The sequence below is a fragment of the Periplaneta americana genome, chromosome 10, assembly GCF_040183065.1.
Source record: "Periplaneta americana isolate PAMFEO1 chromosome 10, P.americana_PAMFEO1_priV1, whole genome shotgun sequence".
NCBI lineage: Eukaryota > Metazoa > Arthropoda > Insecta > Blattodea > Blattidae > Periplaneta > Periplaneta americana.
This window is the reverse complement of record NC_091126.1, coordinates 4511392-4532522: the sequence shown is the minus strand read 5'-3', so window position 1 is coordinate 4532522 and position 21131 is coordinate 4511392. Positions and strand designations below refer to the sequence as shown.

At 35.9% G+C, this 21131-nt stretch overlaps 1 protein-coding gene across 5 annotated transcripts in view; it reads right to left on the bottom strand.

Annotated features, from left to right (window-relative positions):
- The window catches only part of LOC138707400 (uncharacterized), a 102485-nt gene that overhangs the window by 77800 nt on the left and 3554 nt on the right, over positions 1-21131 (bottom strand). For all 5 annotated transcript variants that reach the window (XM_069836775.1, XM_069836774.1, XM_069836773.1 and 2 more), the window contains exon 2: positions 2630-2669. In XM_069836775.1, the coding sequence (XP_069692876.1) occupies positions 2630-2669 (40 nt within the window). The remainder of the gene's footprint in view (positions 1-2629; positions 2670-21131) is intronic.

Below are 21131 nucleotides of genomic sequence, written 5' to 3'. Positions count from 1 at the left end.
TGTACGTGGACAAGAAATGAGTTTAAGCATAATATCAGGATTATATTTTTGAAAGTACTACAGCACTATGTACGTGGACAAGAAATGAGGTTAAGCATAATATCGGGATTATATTTCTGAAAGTACTACAGCATTATGTACGTGGACAAGAAATGAGTTTAAGCATAATATCAGGATTATATTTTTGAAAGTACTACAGCACTATGTATGTGGACAAGGAATGAGGTTAAGCATAATATCGGGATTATATTTTTGAAAGTACTACAGCACTATGTACGTAGACAAGAAATGAGGTTAAGCATAATATCGGGATTATATTTTTGAAAGTACTACAGCACTATGTACGTGGACAAGAAATGAGGTTAAGCATAATATCTGGATTATATTTTTGAAAGTACTACAGCACTATGCACGTGGACAAGAAATGAGTTTAAGCATAATATCAGGATTATATTTTTGAAAGTACTACAGCACTATGTACGTGGACAAGAAATGATATTAAGCATAATATCAGGATTATATTTTTGAAAGTACTACAGCACTATGTATGTGGACAAGAAATGAATTTAAGCATAATATCTGGATTATATTTTTGAAAGTACTACAGCACTATGTACGTGGACAAGAAATGATGTTAAGCATAATATCAGGATTATATTTTTGAAAGTACTACAGCACTATGTACGTGGACAAGAAATGAGGTTAAGCATAATATCGGGATTATATTTTTGAAAGTACTACAGCATTATGTACGTGGACAAGGAATGAGTTTAAGCATAATATCAGGATTATATTTTTGAAAGTACTACAGCACTATGCACGTGGACAAGAAATGAGTTTAAGCATAATATCAGGATTATATTTTTGAAAGTACTACAGCACTATGTACGTGGACAAGAAATGATGTTAAGCATAATATCAGGATTATATTTTTGAAAGTACCACAGGACTATATACGCGGACAAGAAATGAGGTTAAGCATAATGTCAGGGTTATATTTTTGAAAGTACTACAGCACTATATACTTGGGCAAGAAATGAGGTTAAGCATAATATCGGGTTTAAATTTTTGAAAGTACTACAGCACTATGTACGTGGACAAGAAATGAGATTAAGGATAATATCAGGATTATATTTTTGAAAGTACTACAGCACTATATACGTGGGCAAGAAATGAGGTTAAGCATAATATCAGGACTATATTTTTGAAAGTACTACAGCATTATGTACGTGGACAAGGAATGAGGTTAAGCATAATATCGGGATTATATTTTTGAAAGCAGCGTAGATCGGTAACCAGTAAAGGTACTAATTTTCTTTTGTCGTTTATAGGTACAAGTAACTTCTGCAAATCCACTGCTATAGACTAACAGTTAGTCTGCCTGAACGTGAAACGATCGAGCCCTGTTTTAAATCGTGGTTGGGACAAGTTACCTGGATGGGGTTTCTCCGGAGTTTTCCCTCAACTCATTAAGAGCAAATGCTAGGTAACTTTCGGCTCAGTACCCTGAACGCATCTCGTTTGCATTATTTGCTTTCATCTCACTCCGACGCTAGTTAACCACAACAGTTGATAAAGCCTTATAAAATAACCAGGAAAAGATACCCCTGCAAACCTCTGATGTAGAGGAAGAACAGTTGTTGCACACATATTGTATCTGATTATTGAACTGTGTTACTAATCAGCGATGAAAGCAATGGAGGGAGAGAGGAACTATCACCTACCCTAATACCTCCTGGCTTAGTTGCCTCATGCGTGATGCCTTCTTGTTGTCACTTATGATTTTGCAACCAGTCTTCGAACTGTGTATATCAAAGAATGGCAAGATAGGTTAAGTGACAACCATATGGTTGGAAAGAAACCTCTACACTTTTTTATACGCTGACGGTCACATTGTTGTTGCTGATTGAGAAGGTAATCTACAACAAGCAGTGTATAAATTGTGGACTATAGCTAAACAATACAACTTACCAATTTCGACAACCAAAACAAAAAACATGGCATTTGTAGGAAATGGCTTGCCGAGAAGCAACATATTTGTAAATAGCCAAATTTGAGAACAAACAAACAATGTGAACTCTCTTGGCTGCAAAATCTCCGCTGTTACTCCCAGAAATACTTAAATAAAGTTAGCAGAGTTTGAGCAACTGTTAGGAACTGTGACGAGAACATTAAGAGAATATTAAAGTTTTACAAAAAACCCTGGCTATCCTTATCCTTTTGCACAGTTCGGAAACATGGACTGAAATTAAGAAACCCAAGATGAGTTAAAAATAAACCTAATTACAGATACTTCGAATCTATATCGAATCCACTGGTATCACGACAGACTACCCCGCCAAACAAGTGGAAAGATTGACCTCACATAAGATGGATGTAACCGTGACGTTATTGACGATCATGATATAGGCCTACATTTTAACTGCTAATGTTTTTTTTTCTGGAGAAGTGCTATCTTGTAAATGATAATAATAATTGATTCTTTTGATGCAGATAAGATTGACAAGGACGACGGCGAGTAGCAAGGGTAGGCTACTGAAAACCTCTAACTCTGTTTTTCAGATTCAAAATATTTCTCTTCCTACTTGGTGGGATTATATATTAAGAATGAATGATGCTCACGACTTACCTACGACATCAAACAGCTCGCATGGCTTGGTGCCGTTCTCCTGGAAAAGAAATAATGATGTTCAATTCACTTATACATGCACTTAATACAGTACTTCAAAGCAATTAAGCATTTATACACACTTGAAGCTTTTACGCTACAGATATAGGGTAAACGCAAGTGAATCAGATCATTTTTAAAGTAATTATGAATAAAAGTGGTAATAAGCTACTAATTTTGCGTCTCTTACTGTCTGCTGCTGCTGCAAGGTAATTTCACTAACTTTAAGTGAGACGCAGAACAGTCAGTCTGACAGAAATAGTCATTATGTTTTATTTTTTTTTTCAATTTAATGTTTTGTTAAAATTGATCCGAACCACCCTCCAGTGGCTGGTGAATAGGATTGGTATTGCGGGTGAATCGGATTGAAGGAAAAAGCAGTGAAAACTTATTATTCATGCTTTATGATAGGCTAAAAAATTAGAAGCTCGGTAATAGCAAAATCACATTTCTTAATTTCTCTGTTTTCAAACACATTTTCCGCATATAAATGTCTTTTTGCTCTTAGCTCCCACACACACCTCGTGGCACCATTCACCCTTACGTTGGAACTGGATGCATTCTCCTTTCTTCACAGACTTGGGATCAGAATATTTCAACATACAAAATTGGCAGATGTCTTCACTTCCTTTATTGTGTATTTCTACAATTACATCATCATCATCATCATCATCATCATCATCATCATCATCATCATCATCATCATCATCACTATCGTTAATCTCAATCATGGCCTCACTTTAACGTTGCACATTTTTTCTGTTCATTCTGCATCCCTTCTGCTTTTTCTTCAGTTGTGCAATGTTCTCTGGTGAAATGAGAAGACAAGTGTCTCAGTCTTACTTGTGCTGAAGTCTTCCTTGCTTTTGTTGGAGTCATGGAAGCTTGTGGTGAACCACTACTTGGGGCAGAGGCACTCGTACTTGCAGCAGAGGGAGTTGGTGCTTCTGGCAAAGTGGGGGTATACTCTTCGTCACGAACAACAATTTTAATTTTCTTCAGACATGGCGGCGCAATGGCCGCTCTATATTCTCTTTCTAACTCTTTGGCTTAAGGACTTTACTAATAGACGGCAGTATATTATACATACTACTTAAAGGGCGTAATTGATGTTTTGTTATTTGAAGTGTTGTGTCAGTGAAGAAGTGTGTTGTGTCTGTGAAGTGTGAGGTATGTTGTGTCAGTGAAGTTTCATAGTTTATAGTGGTAGTGTAAAATTTTTGAACAGCGAAATGTTTTTGAAGTGTTAGTGAAATCAACATAGTATCAGTGAAATATGTCGCAGTTCCATTGCAGTGAATGAGTTGACAGCGAAATGAGTGTAGTGCTGAAAGGTACTTGTGCAGATATGAACATATCATACTCGTGGGTTTTAGTTCGAACATAGAGTTAAGATACAAATTAGATTTAATTTAAATATTATTTTATGTGTTCGTGCTTCATTTAATTTGGGATACTCATTATTATTATTATTATTATTATTATTATTATTATTATTATTATTATTAGGGCTATTATTATTATTAGGGCTATTATTATTATTACTACTGTCCACACCTGTGGAGTAACGGTCAGCGCTTCTGGCCGTGAAACCAGGTGGCCCGGGTTCGATTCCCGGTCGGGGCAAGTTACCTGGTTGAGGTTTTTTCCGGGGTTTTCCCTCAACCCAATACGAGCAAATGCTGGGTAACTTTCGGTGTTGGACCCCGAACTCATTTCACCGGCATTATCACCTTCATATCATCCAGACGCTAAATAACCTCAGATGTTGATACAGCGTCGTAAAATAACCCAATAAAATAAAATTATTACTACTACTATTAATAATTATTATTAGTATTTATTATTAGTATTATTATTATTAATTGTATTTTTTATTAATCGTGTTTATTATTAATTGTCATTATTGAGTGTAAATAGTTACCACTGCCACCGGGTATTTACCCATTTGCTGTGTGATTAAAAATACATACATACTACTACTACTACTATTGATACTATTAGTGTTACTACTACTACTACTACTGTTGCCACTATTAGTGTTACTACTACTGATACTATTAGTGTTACTACTGCTGTTGACACTATTAGTGTTACTACTACTGTTGACACTATTAGTGTTACTACTACTGATACTATTAGTGTTACTACTACTGATACTATTAGTGTTACTACTACTACTGTTGACACTATTAGTGTTACTACTACTGATACTATTAGTGTTACTACTGCTACTACTACTACTAATACTGTTGACACTATTATTGTTACTACTACTGATACTATTAGTGTTACTACTACTACTGTGACACTATTAGTGTTACTACTACTACTACTGTTGACACTATTATTGTTACTACTACTACTGATACTATTAGTGTTACTACCACTACTACTGTTGACACTGTTAGTGTTACTACTACTACTGTTGACACTATTAGTGTTACTACTACTGATACTATTAGTGTTAATACTACTACTACTACTGTGGACACTATTATTACTGTTACTACTGATACTATTAGTGTTACTACTACTAATACTACTGATACTATTAGTGTTACGACTATTACTAATAGGCTACTACTGATACTATTAGTGTTACTACTACTACTGTTGACACTATTAGTGTTACTACTACTGATACTATTAGTGTTAATACTACTACTACTACTGTGGACACTATTATTACTGTTACTACTGATACTATTAGTGTTACTACTACTAATACTACTGATACTATTAGTGTTACGACTATTACTAATAGGCTACTACTGATACTATTAGTGTTACTACTACTACTGTTGACACTATTAGTGTTACTACTGATACTATTAGTGTTACTACTACTGTTGACACTATTAGTGTTACTACTGATATTATTAGTGTTAGTACTATTATTGTTGACACTATTAGTGTTACTACTACTGCTAATATTAGTGTTACTACTGATACTATTAGTGTTACTACTACTGTTGACACTATTAGTGTTACTACTACTGATATTATTAGTGTTACTACTACTACTATTGTTGACACTATTAGTGTTACTACTACTACTACTACTATTAGTGTTACTACTACTACAACCTACAGTTTTGCAGTTTGTCCTAATACTGTATAATGTATTTATGAAATCTAAATAGCAGTCCTTGCCAGCACTTGAATTAGTGTAACTTTCATTTTTATACTTCTTAACTAAGAAGTGGATAATAATTAGTCTAAACTAATACAGATGTGGATACTGACATAAACCATAATAAAGTTGTTAACAGTGAATCGATGTATGGTTTCTCCTCCTTCACGTATCTATCATCGTTAGCAGTAGAAGACTTTAAACGTAAAATTAAAATAGCTATACTTTAGTCTGACTGTAACCTTTTCCTTCAAGACAAGTAATTGCAGTGAAAGTTTTGAAATATTTAAAATGGCTTTTCGCAATATCAGTACAGTGATGATAATCATTCTTCTCCAATTTTATTGTCTTCAAATAATTCCTCTGCATAAAATTTCTATCTGTGTTTCTAGAGCATCATATCCCGTTCGTGCTGAAGTAGACTTTACCGAAGTGTTTTCATCTCCACGTTCACCTTCGTGCGAATTGTGTACAAGTCTCCGGGTCCCTACTACTGCTGCCAGTTGTGTACAGCGGGTCATTCGCGTAGATTTAGCCGCCAATATTCTTCTATTCGTCTCTACTCTAGCCTCTAGCCTTTAGCCTCTTGCCTTCATTCACTTAGTTATAGCTACTGTTATCCTTCTGTCAATGACGTGGATTTGGCCTCTATTATCTTTTTGTCACTGGGTTGTTTTTCTCGTAGATTTAGACAGCATTATTCTACTATCAATTCTGTACCAACAACGTTAATTTAGCTACTATTTTCCTTCTGTTACCTCTGGGCCTATCGTGTAGACTTGAAGCAATTTTGTTACTGTCAATAGAGTAGAATATTTTCTCAGGTTAAGGCAGAGACAAAATTTTAAATGTTGCGAGATGTCGTGTGGAAAGAAATGCATACTTAGCATCGCATGAAATACAGAAAAAATGAATAAAATAGGCCTATAAAGTTTCCAATATTTCGACCATTGACGCAGTGCCTTGAAATTTCACAAACGTGGAACTTTACGATTCATGGTACAGCTGCGTGACAAGGAAACTTATCGAGATATGCCACCTGGTACGGTTTTATCTAAACTTCACCGTTGATAGTGGGCTTACTCTGAGACCGAACACACAAACCCAACTGGCATGTAGGCCTACCTACCTTCCGTGCATTATACTTAGAATGCTTTGATGTTGGCACTTTAAACAAATACGAGTAAGTCTCGTTAAAAGTAAGAGATGCTTTAATTTTGTGATGTTTTCTTCAGTTGTTAGTTATTTACAAGAACACATTCGCTTCTCCATAATGCTGAGGTGGAAGTATGTTTGCCTACTGGTCCAGGGCTTCACTCGGGAGTGAGTTCGATTCCCACTTGGGCTGATTATCTGGTTTTGTTTTGCGAGGTTTTCCCCAAATATAAGGCGAATGTCAGGTAATCACATGGTGAATCACATTTGGCATACACTGTAAACATTCGAGTTGGGGCTTGATGAGGGGAGAGATTAGTGACATATCCTTCGCGCAAAAATGACACAAGTGAATGTGAGGTTCATTATCCCTTTGATGTACTGTTTTATTTTCTCAAATTTGATTTCGTATATTTTAACGTAATTCCCTGGACCGCATCATATTTCTCCTTCATTTCGCTATGATGACGTTTTGTGATATCTTCAACAACATGTATTTTCTTTTAGTGCATTAAAAAACCGCCGTTATACTCCGTGAATCTTGCTCTTGACTAACTAGTGCAATGATTTCTTAAAGAATATAGTCACGAATTTTACTAGCAACATTTGATTCTCTTTTGTTTGACATGGCTCGATGCGATCCGGCCACTAGTGGCGCTGTTGAACCGTCCGTTTTACACTTCTTCCGAAATTTATTCTTCTTAAATGTGAATCTACTTTTCTTTTATGGGTTTTGAAGCAATTCAGACAGCAAAGATGTAAACAAGTAGCTAAATGAAAGAAACTTTAATTTTATTTTTGTCTATAACGAAGGAAATGAACCGAATAGAGATTATTTGTTGTAATATTATTTTTCTCCCTTCCCTGTAGTAAAAGAAATTTAGACAGTTTTCAATTTATGGCTTCATTTTAACACTATGCTTTTACAAATAAAAATTGTAATTTAGGTCTTAGAATAATATTGTAAACGGGGTCATTTTTTAAAAATAACAATGAAATTAAAATTTCTTAACAATAAACATTAAGGAATTGTGTATGACTTGAGGCTTTCCCGGCGTTTGATGTAGAATAACTCTTCTCGGATTCTCAGCCAGGTGAGTTGGAGATTAGCTTCCAAGCTTTCGACGGCTAGCTCTGCCATCTTCTTCAGGGACGAAGTGATGTGGGACCACGTCTAGCCGGTGTATATGTAGGAACTAGCTCCTGATTGGCCCGCAGCGGGAAGCATTACTTTTGCATATATACCGGCTAGACGTGGTCCCACATCACTTCGTCCCTGAAGAAGATGGCAGAGCTAGCCGTCGAAAGCTTGGAAGCTAATCTCCAACTCACCTGGCTGGGAACCCGAGAAGAGTTATTCTATTAAGGAATTGATTTTATATAACGATAACAACTATATTTAAAAACATAAAATTTACACTGCCACACGTTAAAAGTGTTAAAATTGTTTAAAAAGGTATTTACCTTCGACAGACGGCCCGTTTCGACGCTATTTGTCGTCGTCTTCAGTGTATCTTGAACCACTGCTGATTTTGGCTCTGCGATGTGCAGTTGTCGATGGTAGGGGTGGGGGTGTGTTGTTCCTATGGTGGGGGTTGGCTGTCTGTATGTTATGACGTATTATGATGTCAAACAATGTGTGCGTATTGAACTGTAGTTGCGTATTAAGTATGTAATGTGGGTGTGCTATTGTAGTCTTATATATTTCGTATTGTTCTAGGATATTTAACTGTAAACTTTTTGGTGTGATGTGTAAAATTTCCATATCTGTTTCTATATTATTGTAGTCATGATTATTGTCGATAATGTGATCTGCATAATTTGATGTAATGTAAGGTTTGGTTATAGCTTTAATATGTTCGTTGTATCTTGTATGAAAGGATCTTCCTGTCTGTCCTATGTAAAAATGTGGGCAACTATTGCATTTTAATTTATAAACTCCAGTTGAATTATATATATTTGAATGTTTAGTGTGGTTATTTAAGTATTTCTGTGTTGTATTATTTGTTTTGTATGCAATTTTGTACTTTAGTTTTCTGAATGAAGTTGCGATTTTGTGGGTATTCGTATTGTGATATGTTAATGTTATATATTTATTCTCGCGTGCTGTTTGTGTTGGTTTGGTCTGTTTTTGTTTTGCCTTTTTTATTAGTGTGTCTATTATGTTAGGGTTGTATCCATTGTCTTGTGCTATATATTTTATTGTGTTTAATTCTTCAGTGTAGTTGTCATTGTTCATTGGTATATTAATTAATCTGTGTGTCATTCTACGGAAAGCTGCATGTTTATGTTGTATGGGATGATTTGATGAATTGTGTATATGTGTTGTGGTTGTAGTGGGTTTCCTATATATTTTGAATTCGTGTCTGTTATTTGTTTTGGTTATGGTGATGTCTAAGAAGTTTATAGCTTGCTTATGTTCCATTTCTACTGTATATTTTAATTTGGGGTGTATTTTGTTGAGTTGTTGATGTTGGTTTTCTATTTGTCTTTTGTTTCCATTATATAAGACTATTATGTCATCCACATATCGATGCCAGTACATTATTTTCTCTGCGTGTTTGTTGTTGTCGGTATTTACTATGTGTGTTTGTTCTATGTTGTGAATAAAGATTTCAGCTAATATACTTGATATAGGTGAACCCATTGGTAATCCTTCAGTTTGTGTATAGTATTTATTGTTATGTGTGAAATAATTGTGTTTAGTAATAATTTCTGTGATGTGTAAAATTTCGTTAATATGAGTCTGTGGTATGTTATTTTTGATAAGCATTTCCCGAAGTATTTCTAGTGTTTCTGTTATTGGTATGTTTGTATATAGATTTACGATGTCAAATGATGCTAATGTTGTATTGTGTGGAATGTGTTTGTGTTTTATTTTGTTAACTAAGTCTATGGTGTTGATTATTGTTGTTGGGTTTTCAAATTGTATACTATTTCTTATAATGTTGTCTATATATTTCGCTAATTTGTATGCTGGTGCATTCTTGTAGTTAATAAGAGGCCTGATTGGTATATTTTGTTTGTGAATTTTTGGTAATGCGTTTAGTTTAGGTGCGTGAGGTTTAATTTGTTTCAATTGTTGTTTTTTGTTGTTAGGTATGATGTGAGTGTTTTGATTTATTGTATTTTTGACTATTGTTTGATATTTTGTTGTTGGATCTGTTTTTATTTCTGTAATGTTATTTTCGTGAAAAAATGTGTTAATAACATTACAGAAATAAAAACAGATCCAACAACAAAATATCAAACAATAGTCAAAAATACAATAAATCAAAACACTCACATCATACCTAACAACAAAAAACAACAATTGAAACAAATTAAACCTCACGCACCTAAACTAAACGCATTACCAAAAATTCACAAACAAAATATACCAATCAGGCCTCTTATTAACTACAAGAATGCACCAGCATACAAATTAGCGAAATATATAGACAACATTATAAGAAATAGTATACAATTTGAAAACCCAACAACAATAATCAACACCATAGACTTAGTTAACAAAATAAAACACAAACACATTCCACACAATACAACATTAGCATCATTTGACATCGTAAATCTATATTCAAACATACCAGTAACAGAAACACTAGAAATACTTCGGGAAATGCTTATCAAAAATAACATACCACAGACTCATATTAACGAAATTTTACACATCACAGAAATTATTACTAAACACAATTATTTCACACATAACAATAAATACTATACACAAACTGAAGGATTACCAATGGGTTCACCTATATCAAGTATATTAGCTGAAATCTTTATTCACAACATAGAACAAACACACATACTAAATACCGACAACAAACACGCAGAGAAAATAATGTACTGGCATCGATATGTGGATGACATAATAGTCTTATATAATGGAAACAAAAGACAAATAGAAAACCAACATCAACAACTCAACAAAATACACCCCAAATTAAAATATACAGTAGAAATGGAACATAAGCAAGCTATAAACTTCTTAGACATCACCATAACCAAAACAAATAACAGACACGAATTCAAAATATATAGGAAACCCACTACAACCACAACACATATACACAATTCATAAAATCATCCCATACAACATAAACATGCAGCTTTCCGTAGAATGACACACAGATTAATTAATATACCAATGAACAATGACAACTACACTGAAGAATTAAACACAATAAAATATATAGCACAAGACAATGGATACAACCCTAACATAATAGACACACTAATAAAAAAGGCAAAACAAAAACAGACCAAACCAACACAAACAGCACGCGAGAATAAATATATAACATTAACATATCACAATACGAATACCCACAAAATCGCAACTTCATTCAGAAAACTAAAGTACAAAATTGCATACAAAACAAATAATACAACACAGAAATACTTAAATAACCACACTAAACATTCAAATATATATAATTCAACTGGAGTTTATAAATTAAAATGCAATAGTTGCCCACATTTTTACATAGGACAGACAGGAAGATCCTTTCATACAAGATACAACGAACATATTAAAGCTATAACCAAACCTTACATTACATCAAATTATGCAGATCACATTATCGACAATAATCATGACTACAATAATATAGAAACAGATATGGAAATTTTACACATCACACCAAAAAGTTTACAGTTAAATATCCTAGAACAATACGAAATATATAAGACTACAATAGCACACCCACATTACATACTTAATACGCAACTACAGTTCAATACGCACACATTGTTTGACATCATAATACGTCATAACATACAGACAGCCAACCCCCACCATAGGAACAACACACCCCCACCCCTACCATCGACAACTGCACATCGCAGAGCCAAAATCAGCAGTGGTTCAAGAGACACTGAAGACGACGACAAATAGCGTCGAAACGGGCCGTCTGTCGAAGGTAAATACCTTTTTAAACAATTTTAACACTTTTAACGTGTGACAGTGTAAATTTTATGTTTTTAACAAAGTGTTAACGAGAACTTTAATCAATGAACTATATTTAATTTCTATTGTACGGTGATAGCCTTCCAATGATTTAAGTATCGATTCCTCAGTCTAAGAGGAAAGAAATAGAAACTTTTTCTCATAAATTGAGAGAACTTATCTTACAGATGACTCGATACTGTAGCTAATGAAGGGAACTCAAGAGTAAGCCTATTATTTATATTCTATAATATTATTGAGAATTGTAATTTTGAGGGAATAAATTAAGTTAATTATAATCGATTATCTTCAAATTAAATAGCCTATTACTTATGGAATCAGGACAGACAGATTCATCGGCGTCTCATGAAGTCACTGTTTGTTTAGAAACTATTGTTCATTTGTTCATTTTAATAAATATGAATGAATGTTAGATAAATATAACCTAATTACATCAAATTATATTCCTCGACTGGATTCTCGGTTCTGTCGTCCATCGCTTAGTCGCAAAACTATTTCAGTGTTTTTCTTAGTAACCTAAAATTTCTCTATGTGAAATGTTGTCATAGTGGGTTGTTCACATTCTGTAATTAGACTTAAATTTGATTACTTTTGCAAGTAGCTGGGGAAATTTACCTTTCTGTTATTTCTTGCTATTTACTGTATATAAGCAATTTGGGGTTGAGTAATTACTTTCACTGAGTAAGATGTGCCTTATTTCCTGCTTTTATTTTACGTTAAATTGTCATTCTCTACACTAGAATACTAGCATCATGCTTCGATAGCGGACGGGCGAATGCTATCCTGTAAATCGCGCTGTAGACCAAAGACCTTCCACCACTAAAGAGTCGGCCCATCCTTAGTTTAACATAAATAAAATTAGCTATTTACTGTGTGCCCAAATTCTTAAACAGACAAATTCTTCTTTTCTGCATCGTGCACGAAACGTCTGGGAACCGACTTAATAAAGCAGCGATTTTTAAAATCCAAAAAATGTGTAATATCAGTTTATTTAAATATTTTACAATATAATGATGTGCACAATATGTCATACGTTTTGTAGAAATTCATTTCGAATAGTGATTAATGGACGCGTTGAGATTCTACACCTGTTGACGCGCATTTGCAGTTTTGTCATGAGGATAATATTTCCTAAGGTTTGAAAGTTCGCGTACTCAGAGCAGCGCAGTAAAAATTGAGTATTCTTGATCAAAGCTTAAAACTTCGGATTGTAAATACTGTAAGTACTTGTCAAGTAACTAACACCGTGAAAAGAACTCCGCTCAAATTGTGCTATTGTATTAAGAAAAGAAACAGTAACTGCTTCTCTAATTTTTACGATGCAGACCTAAAGCATAATACAACGTTAGTTTCAAACGTAAAATAACGTGGTAAAACGGAAGGAAACGAACCAAGCTAATCTCGAATAAAATTGATCTATGATGGAAGTGCAAGCCGCTCACAGCAACTTGCCATGCAGTGTTCCCTTCTTACAATACCTCAAATGCTGTTCTTCTCAGTAAAATAGCTTACTTCCTGGAATGATTCTTATCAATTATTGCGAATTTGTTCGATAAGATAGTGATTGAAACTTGCAGCATAGAGGTGTGACGCACTGACCACTCTACAGATCTGTTAAAAATCGTACATAGAAATAAAACACCACTTCATCCAAAAATGATGGAGTTCTGCGTTTCAGTACTTGTACAGACATAACTTATATAATTTCGGCTGTGTGACATGCGACACCGCTTATTCCGAAATGTAGAAGGTTAAAGATATTCACACTTTTCTTGCGCTGCTCCTCTAGAGTTCTAGACAATGGTTTGCAGACGAGAATTAATGCTACGGAAACAGCAGAGTTTGTCAACTCCTCACAGTGGTTAAGGACAACTATTTGACGCGTAAAATTAGAAGGACTGCTCTGATTTTGATGAAACAAAGTGACCGGGTGTTTCCCGACGTGCTCAGTCTAAATATTACTTTTCCCACAATTTCCACAAATTTCTGAGTATTTTAAAGATTCACTTAGGTAAAATTTAAATGTTCTTAACCGTTTGAAATAGATCTTCGAAAATTTGCACACTCGTGTTGCATATAAATAGCTTCGGTATAAAATGTTGTATCATTTGGCCCAAAATTAAACGTAGACTATAAATTGTCTAATACGAACAGCATACCGTTAACGTGTAAATTGTCTAATAGAAACGGGTATGAGTTAGGGACAGTTTATTGTAAAACTCCTTAAGACGAACTATATCCTTTTATGAGACATTTCCTTCAAGTACTTAATTTTAATTGAAATGATTTGTATTCATTTGAAGTCGTAAATCTAGCTGTAGATATGCTTTATTAGCCTATATGGAGGTTTTAATACATGCATATCGAAAAAAAACAACTGCATTGTCAAAATATCGTATTCGGTTTACTAGAGAAATCATAAAGAGCATAAAGGTCAAGAAGAAGTGTGCTAGAAAAAGGAAAATATCAAAACACTATGATAATGCGTTCAGGCCAGTTCAATCTGATTTGAAATGCAAAATTAAAGTTGTACAAGTTATATCATACACGGGATGGTAATAAGTGTTGCCCGGACATATTTCTTAAGTTTACGCTCAGTATTTTTCATCTGGCTTTGAGAAAACTAATTTTGGCTATAACATTAACTCAACGAGAGTATTCATTTAGATCCTCTAAACGTAACACATGTATCTGTTGAATGAGTAAAATATACTATCAAGAAAAAATAAAAGATAGAAGATCATGTGGTCCAGATAGCATGGCAACACTCTCAAACCAGTAATTGGCCTTTGCATTCAGTTTCTCATTAAATGCGTCATGTTTTCCAGATAAACGAGAAATTTAATATAAGTTATCACCCCTCTCTCGAAAGCTAGTAATTACGAAAACATTATATAATAAAATTATTGCTCTACCTCTCTAATAAATTCATTCGCAAAAGTATTTGAACAGACCGGTGCTCCACCAGCTTGATCCTGTTCTATCTGAACGTGAACATCCTTTCCTTCCTAAAAGATACACTTTAACTAACTTAATTTTATTTCGCACAGATATTACACAACAATTTGGATGGGTAAAACAACATATTGATTTAAATGGGGTTTTCGAAACTATTTGACAAGTTAAATCGCAAAATTCTCTTATACAAAATCATAAAATTTGGGTGTTCAAATAAATTAGTGCAATTTTTCTCATCTTGTTTAAAAAGTAGACATCAGTATGTATCTTTTCATAATGAGCGATCTAATTATTTTGTACCGTTCATTCATCAGAGTGCGGGTACACCTGCGCCAGTTGTAACCAGAACCAATTCGAATAGGCAGAAACTCTTAGGCGCAACTATGCGTATCTAATTTTATCAGATATCGTTAAGCGACGCTTTGGGCTAAATAAGAAAAGAAAAGAAAAAAAACTTCTATCTTGTCCTACATATTTTGTGGGTTAGCGTTTTTCCAGAAAAGTAATTAACATACGGGATTTCATAGAAGCACGGTCAGTAAGTCTACAAAAATTTCTAGGTAAAGAATTATTCGACATGAGCACTCTGTAAGATCTGAATAAAAGTTGTACTCATTAATCATTGAAAATTTCAATGTTTTCATCAGGGACAAAAATCATGAAAAAGGGTGGCATAATCACATTAGAAAGATACAAGTTGGCACGTTGACCTTCCGCTCGCACTACGGACGGAATGATAGAATTTTGTTAAGTATTTTGTTATTTTTTTCGCATACTTGAATATGAGATAGTTGATCGTCGAACTCGTCTTCTCGTTTAAATAAATCTCGTGAAACGAGGGTTTTCGCGTCAAACAGCTGTCTTCCGACCACTGTGCGCCGGCCGTGGAAGTAAGAGCCTTATAATCCGTTTTTAGTCCAGAAACTTTTGAATGTGAAGAAATACATTTCGCGAAAGATAATATTGACAGTGGAACTTTCGTTCCGAAGAGTTTGGCGTAAATACGTCTTCTATCAAATTATTAGTTCGGCTTATAAGTAATATCGGTTTTTTAATTTTGGTACTTTTAAGATATTAATGATTTTCTTTAGTTGAGAAATGAAATTTACAGAAAGCTACGCTTATTATTGCGTGTTGTGAGTGTGTCACTATCGCCAGTTGATGATTGAGATTTTTGTCTTTGGGGAAATTTAAAATATAAAGTGTATGTGAATAATCCACACACTCTCGAAGAGCCGAAGAATGAAATCAGGCGAGTGCTGGTGGCAAATACAAATGGAGTGTTGCTCGGCGACCTCCAATACAACATTGTGAAGTGACAAGCACCACTGCCTGATCGAGTGTCAGGATCAGGACCCATCCCGATCTCATCTTACTACCTTGCTATTACAAACAAGAACACGCACCCACCCTGCGGGTTCCGTCATCTACTAACAGCGAGGAACACCCACCACAGCGGACGGCCGATTCGCCGTGCAAGCACAAGTGTTGCTCTCTTTTCGAAAAGGAGATGGTGGAATGAAGAGGGGAAAACGTGAGAACCCCGAGAAAGACTCTCACGGTCTGCAAGCGTTCTGCCGGTTGGGCGACTACATAGCCATTGTTGGTATGGGGACATGTTCTCATGCGTGTGTTTTTTGCCGTGTCTCTGGCTTGGCGCTAGAGCTGCTGGCTTCGATTACCGATCGGATCCTGATAGAATTTGTGGTGGACAAAGCAGCCGTTGTAGAGTTTTCCTCGGAGTACTTTAATTTCCACCTTCCCCTCATAGTTAAAAATAGGCTGGTGTGAAGTAGTGGTAGTAATACGGCCTTCGGATGCAGATGTTGAAATTTCTTGGGATTCCGGGCTCCGGGGCTTAAAAAGTACTCGTCTGGGGATGGGACCTAACTGTCAAGACTGAGGCAGGATGGCCCACCTGTTAGCATCGGATTCACGAATTATGTCCAGCTCGGCAGAACTTGGATAATCGTCGCATGCATGAAACGCACAATGGGCCAATGCAAGCCTTAGTACATCCGCCCCAGTCCGGCACTCGAGTCGATAGGCCTGTTGAAGCTCAACATGTTTCCGTGTAATGTGAATTACCTAGGCCTATAGGCCTATACGTCTCAAGATTAATGTTGATCAGAGGCTGGAAACAATAACAGTAAAAATGGGAATGAAATGCATTATAATAGTATGTTCTCCCACTTTATAAATGAAAACTGGCCATGATTCTTAAAACAATATGGCAATTAACAAAAAACGGCATTATCTTAGTGAACGAACCAAAGGGAAGCACGTAGGCCACATTGTAGATAGACCTGCTGCTGTTATCTCCACTTACTGTTAATGCATATTAAGCTTTAGTGCCTACTGTATATCAAGCATTGAAAAATTAGTCAGTAGATTTGGAATCAGAAAGAAGTTAGGCCTGCATTGGTTCCAATCATTTTCTGCTACGAATGAGGTCAAAGCCACTCAAAACACAACTGCAACAACATATGTTCTACATGAATAAATTACAAAACGCATCAATATTCTAAGAAAGTATCTCAGTCTTTGCTGACAATCTAAACGATTTGCCAAACAAGTCGGCAAAACAGGGAAAAATGACAGACTGAAATGATGATGATTATTATTATTATTATTATTATTATTATTATTATTATTATTATTATTATTATAACAGTAACTGTGGAAGAGAAGAGCCCACATCACTTGTGTGGTTAGGTAAAAATGCATCCATGTGGGAGCTTTCACACAGAAGACTAAGAATTTTCAACATGCGTTTAAGTTTGTATCAGAAACTTTGAGAGAGACAAAGAATTAAAATTTGTACGCTCATACAATGTCGGCGTCTGCACTTGCTCACAGTTTCTTTTAAGTACACAATTTGGCGGGCCGAGGGAAGGAGAAGATAAAATTAGTTGGGGAAACTGCTTTGGGGCGGAAGCTGCGTAGTGCCTCTTTACCCGCTCGGACAAATGCAAGAGAAAGATGAAAACAACTTGCCTCTGTGATGTGAGAACACAGCTTCGCTCGTGAAAGATCCTTTTTCCGTCCCCAGAAGAACTTATTTTCTACCTCTCAGATTCAATGAAGACAACGAAAAGCCAGTTTTACTTCAGTTAGAATTGTTTATGAAGATTTGTTGTGATGTAGTTAGTAGACCTAAGCATGACACAACCGATTTAATGGTCTTGTTAATTATTATTATATTATTATTATTATTATTATTATTAGTCGCTCTCGGTAGCGTAGTCGGTATAGCGCTGGACTTCTGTGCTCGAGGTTGCGATTCGATTCCGGCCCAGGTCGATGGCAGGTGGCATTTAAGTGTGTATAAATGCGACAGACTCATGTCAGTAGATTTATTGGCATGTAAAAGAACTCTTGCGGGACAAAATTCCGTTACACCGGCGACGCTGATATAGCTAACCTCTGCAGTTGCGAGCGTCGTTAAATAAACCATAATTTACATTTTTAATTTAAATTATTATTATTATTATCATTATTATCATCATCATCATCATCACTGATTTTTCACAGAGGTCGAAATTATAAAAGTAGGAGTAGTGAACTGCGTAATATTGAGGTTACAGTTACGAAGATTCTGATGCTAGTAAATCGCCTTGCGTAAAATGATGTGAGCATTGCCCAAAAATTGTTGTCTTTAATGTATAGATAGGTAGGCCTAACATTAAGAATTGTAAACCTTTCGTGAAATTGTGTATATAGATAGATGCCGTCTGTAATGTAGGCCAGGAGAACGTTACAAAAATGCAAGGTAACGATGGTCGATCATTTTAATTAGTGCACTAATTACTAAGTCTGCATAGCCTAAATACTTTCTTTAAATGTGTACTGAAGCCAAAGCACTTGTGACTGAGAATTAGCTTGGAGCAATGAGTATGGTTGTCACTTACTTCCATAGACGATAGTTACCGCACATACGCAATCGTAATACATGTCTTCGTGCAGCGCTTAGCGTGCCCAACAATGAAACGAGCGTGTCCGTGTTAAAATTCTAGTTGGGCCAAGTTACCTAGTTGGGGTTTCTTCCGAGGTTTTCCCCTCAACCGCTTGAAGCAGGATTGCCTGGTACCCTTCGGCGTTGGACCTCGGACTCATTTCAACTTCATGCATCATCTTCAACAGTTTCAGGTCGACCAGAAGATCAGGCAGCAGACGCGATGCCGTGATTCGCCTGTAGGTGTCATCTGTCTGGGGAGCTGCATGGATCCCAGGGAGGCGTAGGGGCTTTAAGGCAGATCAGGGAGCTAGCACAGCTGTGTAGCGTAGCTCCCTTGAACAGATGCCACCGGGGTGAATCACGATATCTACGGTGCTGCGTTCTTCAGGCCAATGTAGGTTAAAGCAGAACGTTGCCTTTAATACCATAGTATTCTAATTTTTGTAGTAGAATTTTATGGTTAATACAATCGAAAGCTTTGGAGAGATCACAGAATACCCCTCCTACTTGTAATTTTTTATTACTAGCTTCCGGAATTTTATCAGTTAAATTAAACGTCACTTGCGCAGTTGATTTATTCTTTCTGAATCCGAATTGTTCCGGAATGAGAATGTACACTCAGGGACAAAAAAAACGGACACTTCTATATTTGCTTGTATTTTGTTGCCAATGATTTCAAAATGAAATAAAACCCATTTAAACAAAATAATGTTTCATTTAGCACCTTATACGACAACATTTGAAAAAAAAATCTCTGATGAGAAAATTTACAAAAAATTACAAAGGGCGTATAACTATGGCATCGTTTGGTCTAACTGTTTTTTCATTTTATGGTGCCTTAAAAATTAAAAACTCTTTTTAGTAACGGGTACTACCCCCTCTGGCTTGAATAACTGCATCCATACGTCTTGGCATGCTCTCAATTTGGTTAGCAATGTCTTCTTGAGGAATAAGTTCCCATTCTTCGCCAAGTGCTCGCCTCAACTCTTGTAACGATTCTGGTCTCGGTCGTCTATTCTTAACACGCCGTCCCAACATGTCCCACACGTGTTCAATTGGGTTCATGTCTGGACTCCTTGCTGGCCATGGAAGAACATGGATTCCCACTTCTTGGAGATAATCTCCGACCGCATGGGCAATATGCGGCCGTGCAATATCATGCATTAAAACAAAATTATCGCCTACAAATTGGCCAAATGGTACAATAAGATCAGCCAAACATTCATTTATATACCTATCAGCTGTTAGTCTTCCATTTTCAACAAAAACCAACTCTGTACGAGCATCCGTACACACTGCTGCCCAAACCATCACTCCACCACCTCCATACGGCACATTTTCGGAAATGCAACACTGTGAAAATCGTTCTCCCCTCCTTCTCCAAACTCTTTCACGTCCATCAGGTGAGCACAGATTGAAACGGGACTCATCGGTGAACAGAACACAGCTCCACTGTCCATTTCTCCAATCCCTGTGATCATTTGCAAAACGCAGTCGTTCAACTCGATGCATGCTGAGAAGTCTGGGACCAGTTGCAGGTCTACTTGATATCAGTTCACTTGCTTTCAACCTCCTTCCAACTGTTTTGGCCGAAATTGGGCGTCCATGCATGTTAACAAATTGCTGGGCTACACTAGTAGCTGGCAGGTTGCGCTCCCTAAGAACTCTCAACACCACATACCTGTCTTCATTTGGATTTGTAGCTCTTGGACGACCCGAACCTGGTCTTGTGGTATATTCTAGGGTCTTTCTATACCGTTTTATGGCATCATGGGTTGTGCTTCTAGCCATATTCATAACATTTGCAATGTAACGTACACTGCGTCCATCATCGTAAAGGGCTACAGCTCGAGCCACATCTTCAGGTCGCATCTTGTTTTAAGACAAATGTTACAACCCCACTTAAACTCGGAAAATGTAAAAATAAAGAAATAACGAATGATAACGATAATGAAGCACAAAATGGTTGAGACAAAATTGTTATAGCTGAGACTCCGAAAGCAAAATTGAAATATTTGGTTTTAATGGCTTGTTTATAAAACAAAAAAGAATCAACAATGTATACACGTCTCCTTAACAACAGATGGCTACCATAATATTGTATGAGAAGATAATGTTTTGCAAAATACCAGCAAATACTAAAGTGTCCGGTTTTTTTTTTCTTTTGTCCCTGAATGTATCTATCAAGACGATGATATACTCTCTTATACAGTATATAACTTTTTCGAAAACCTTTGAGAAGACTGGTAGAAGGGATATGGGCCTGTAGTTTTCGGGTGAGGTT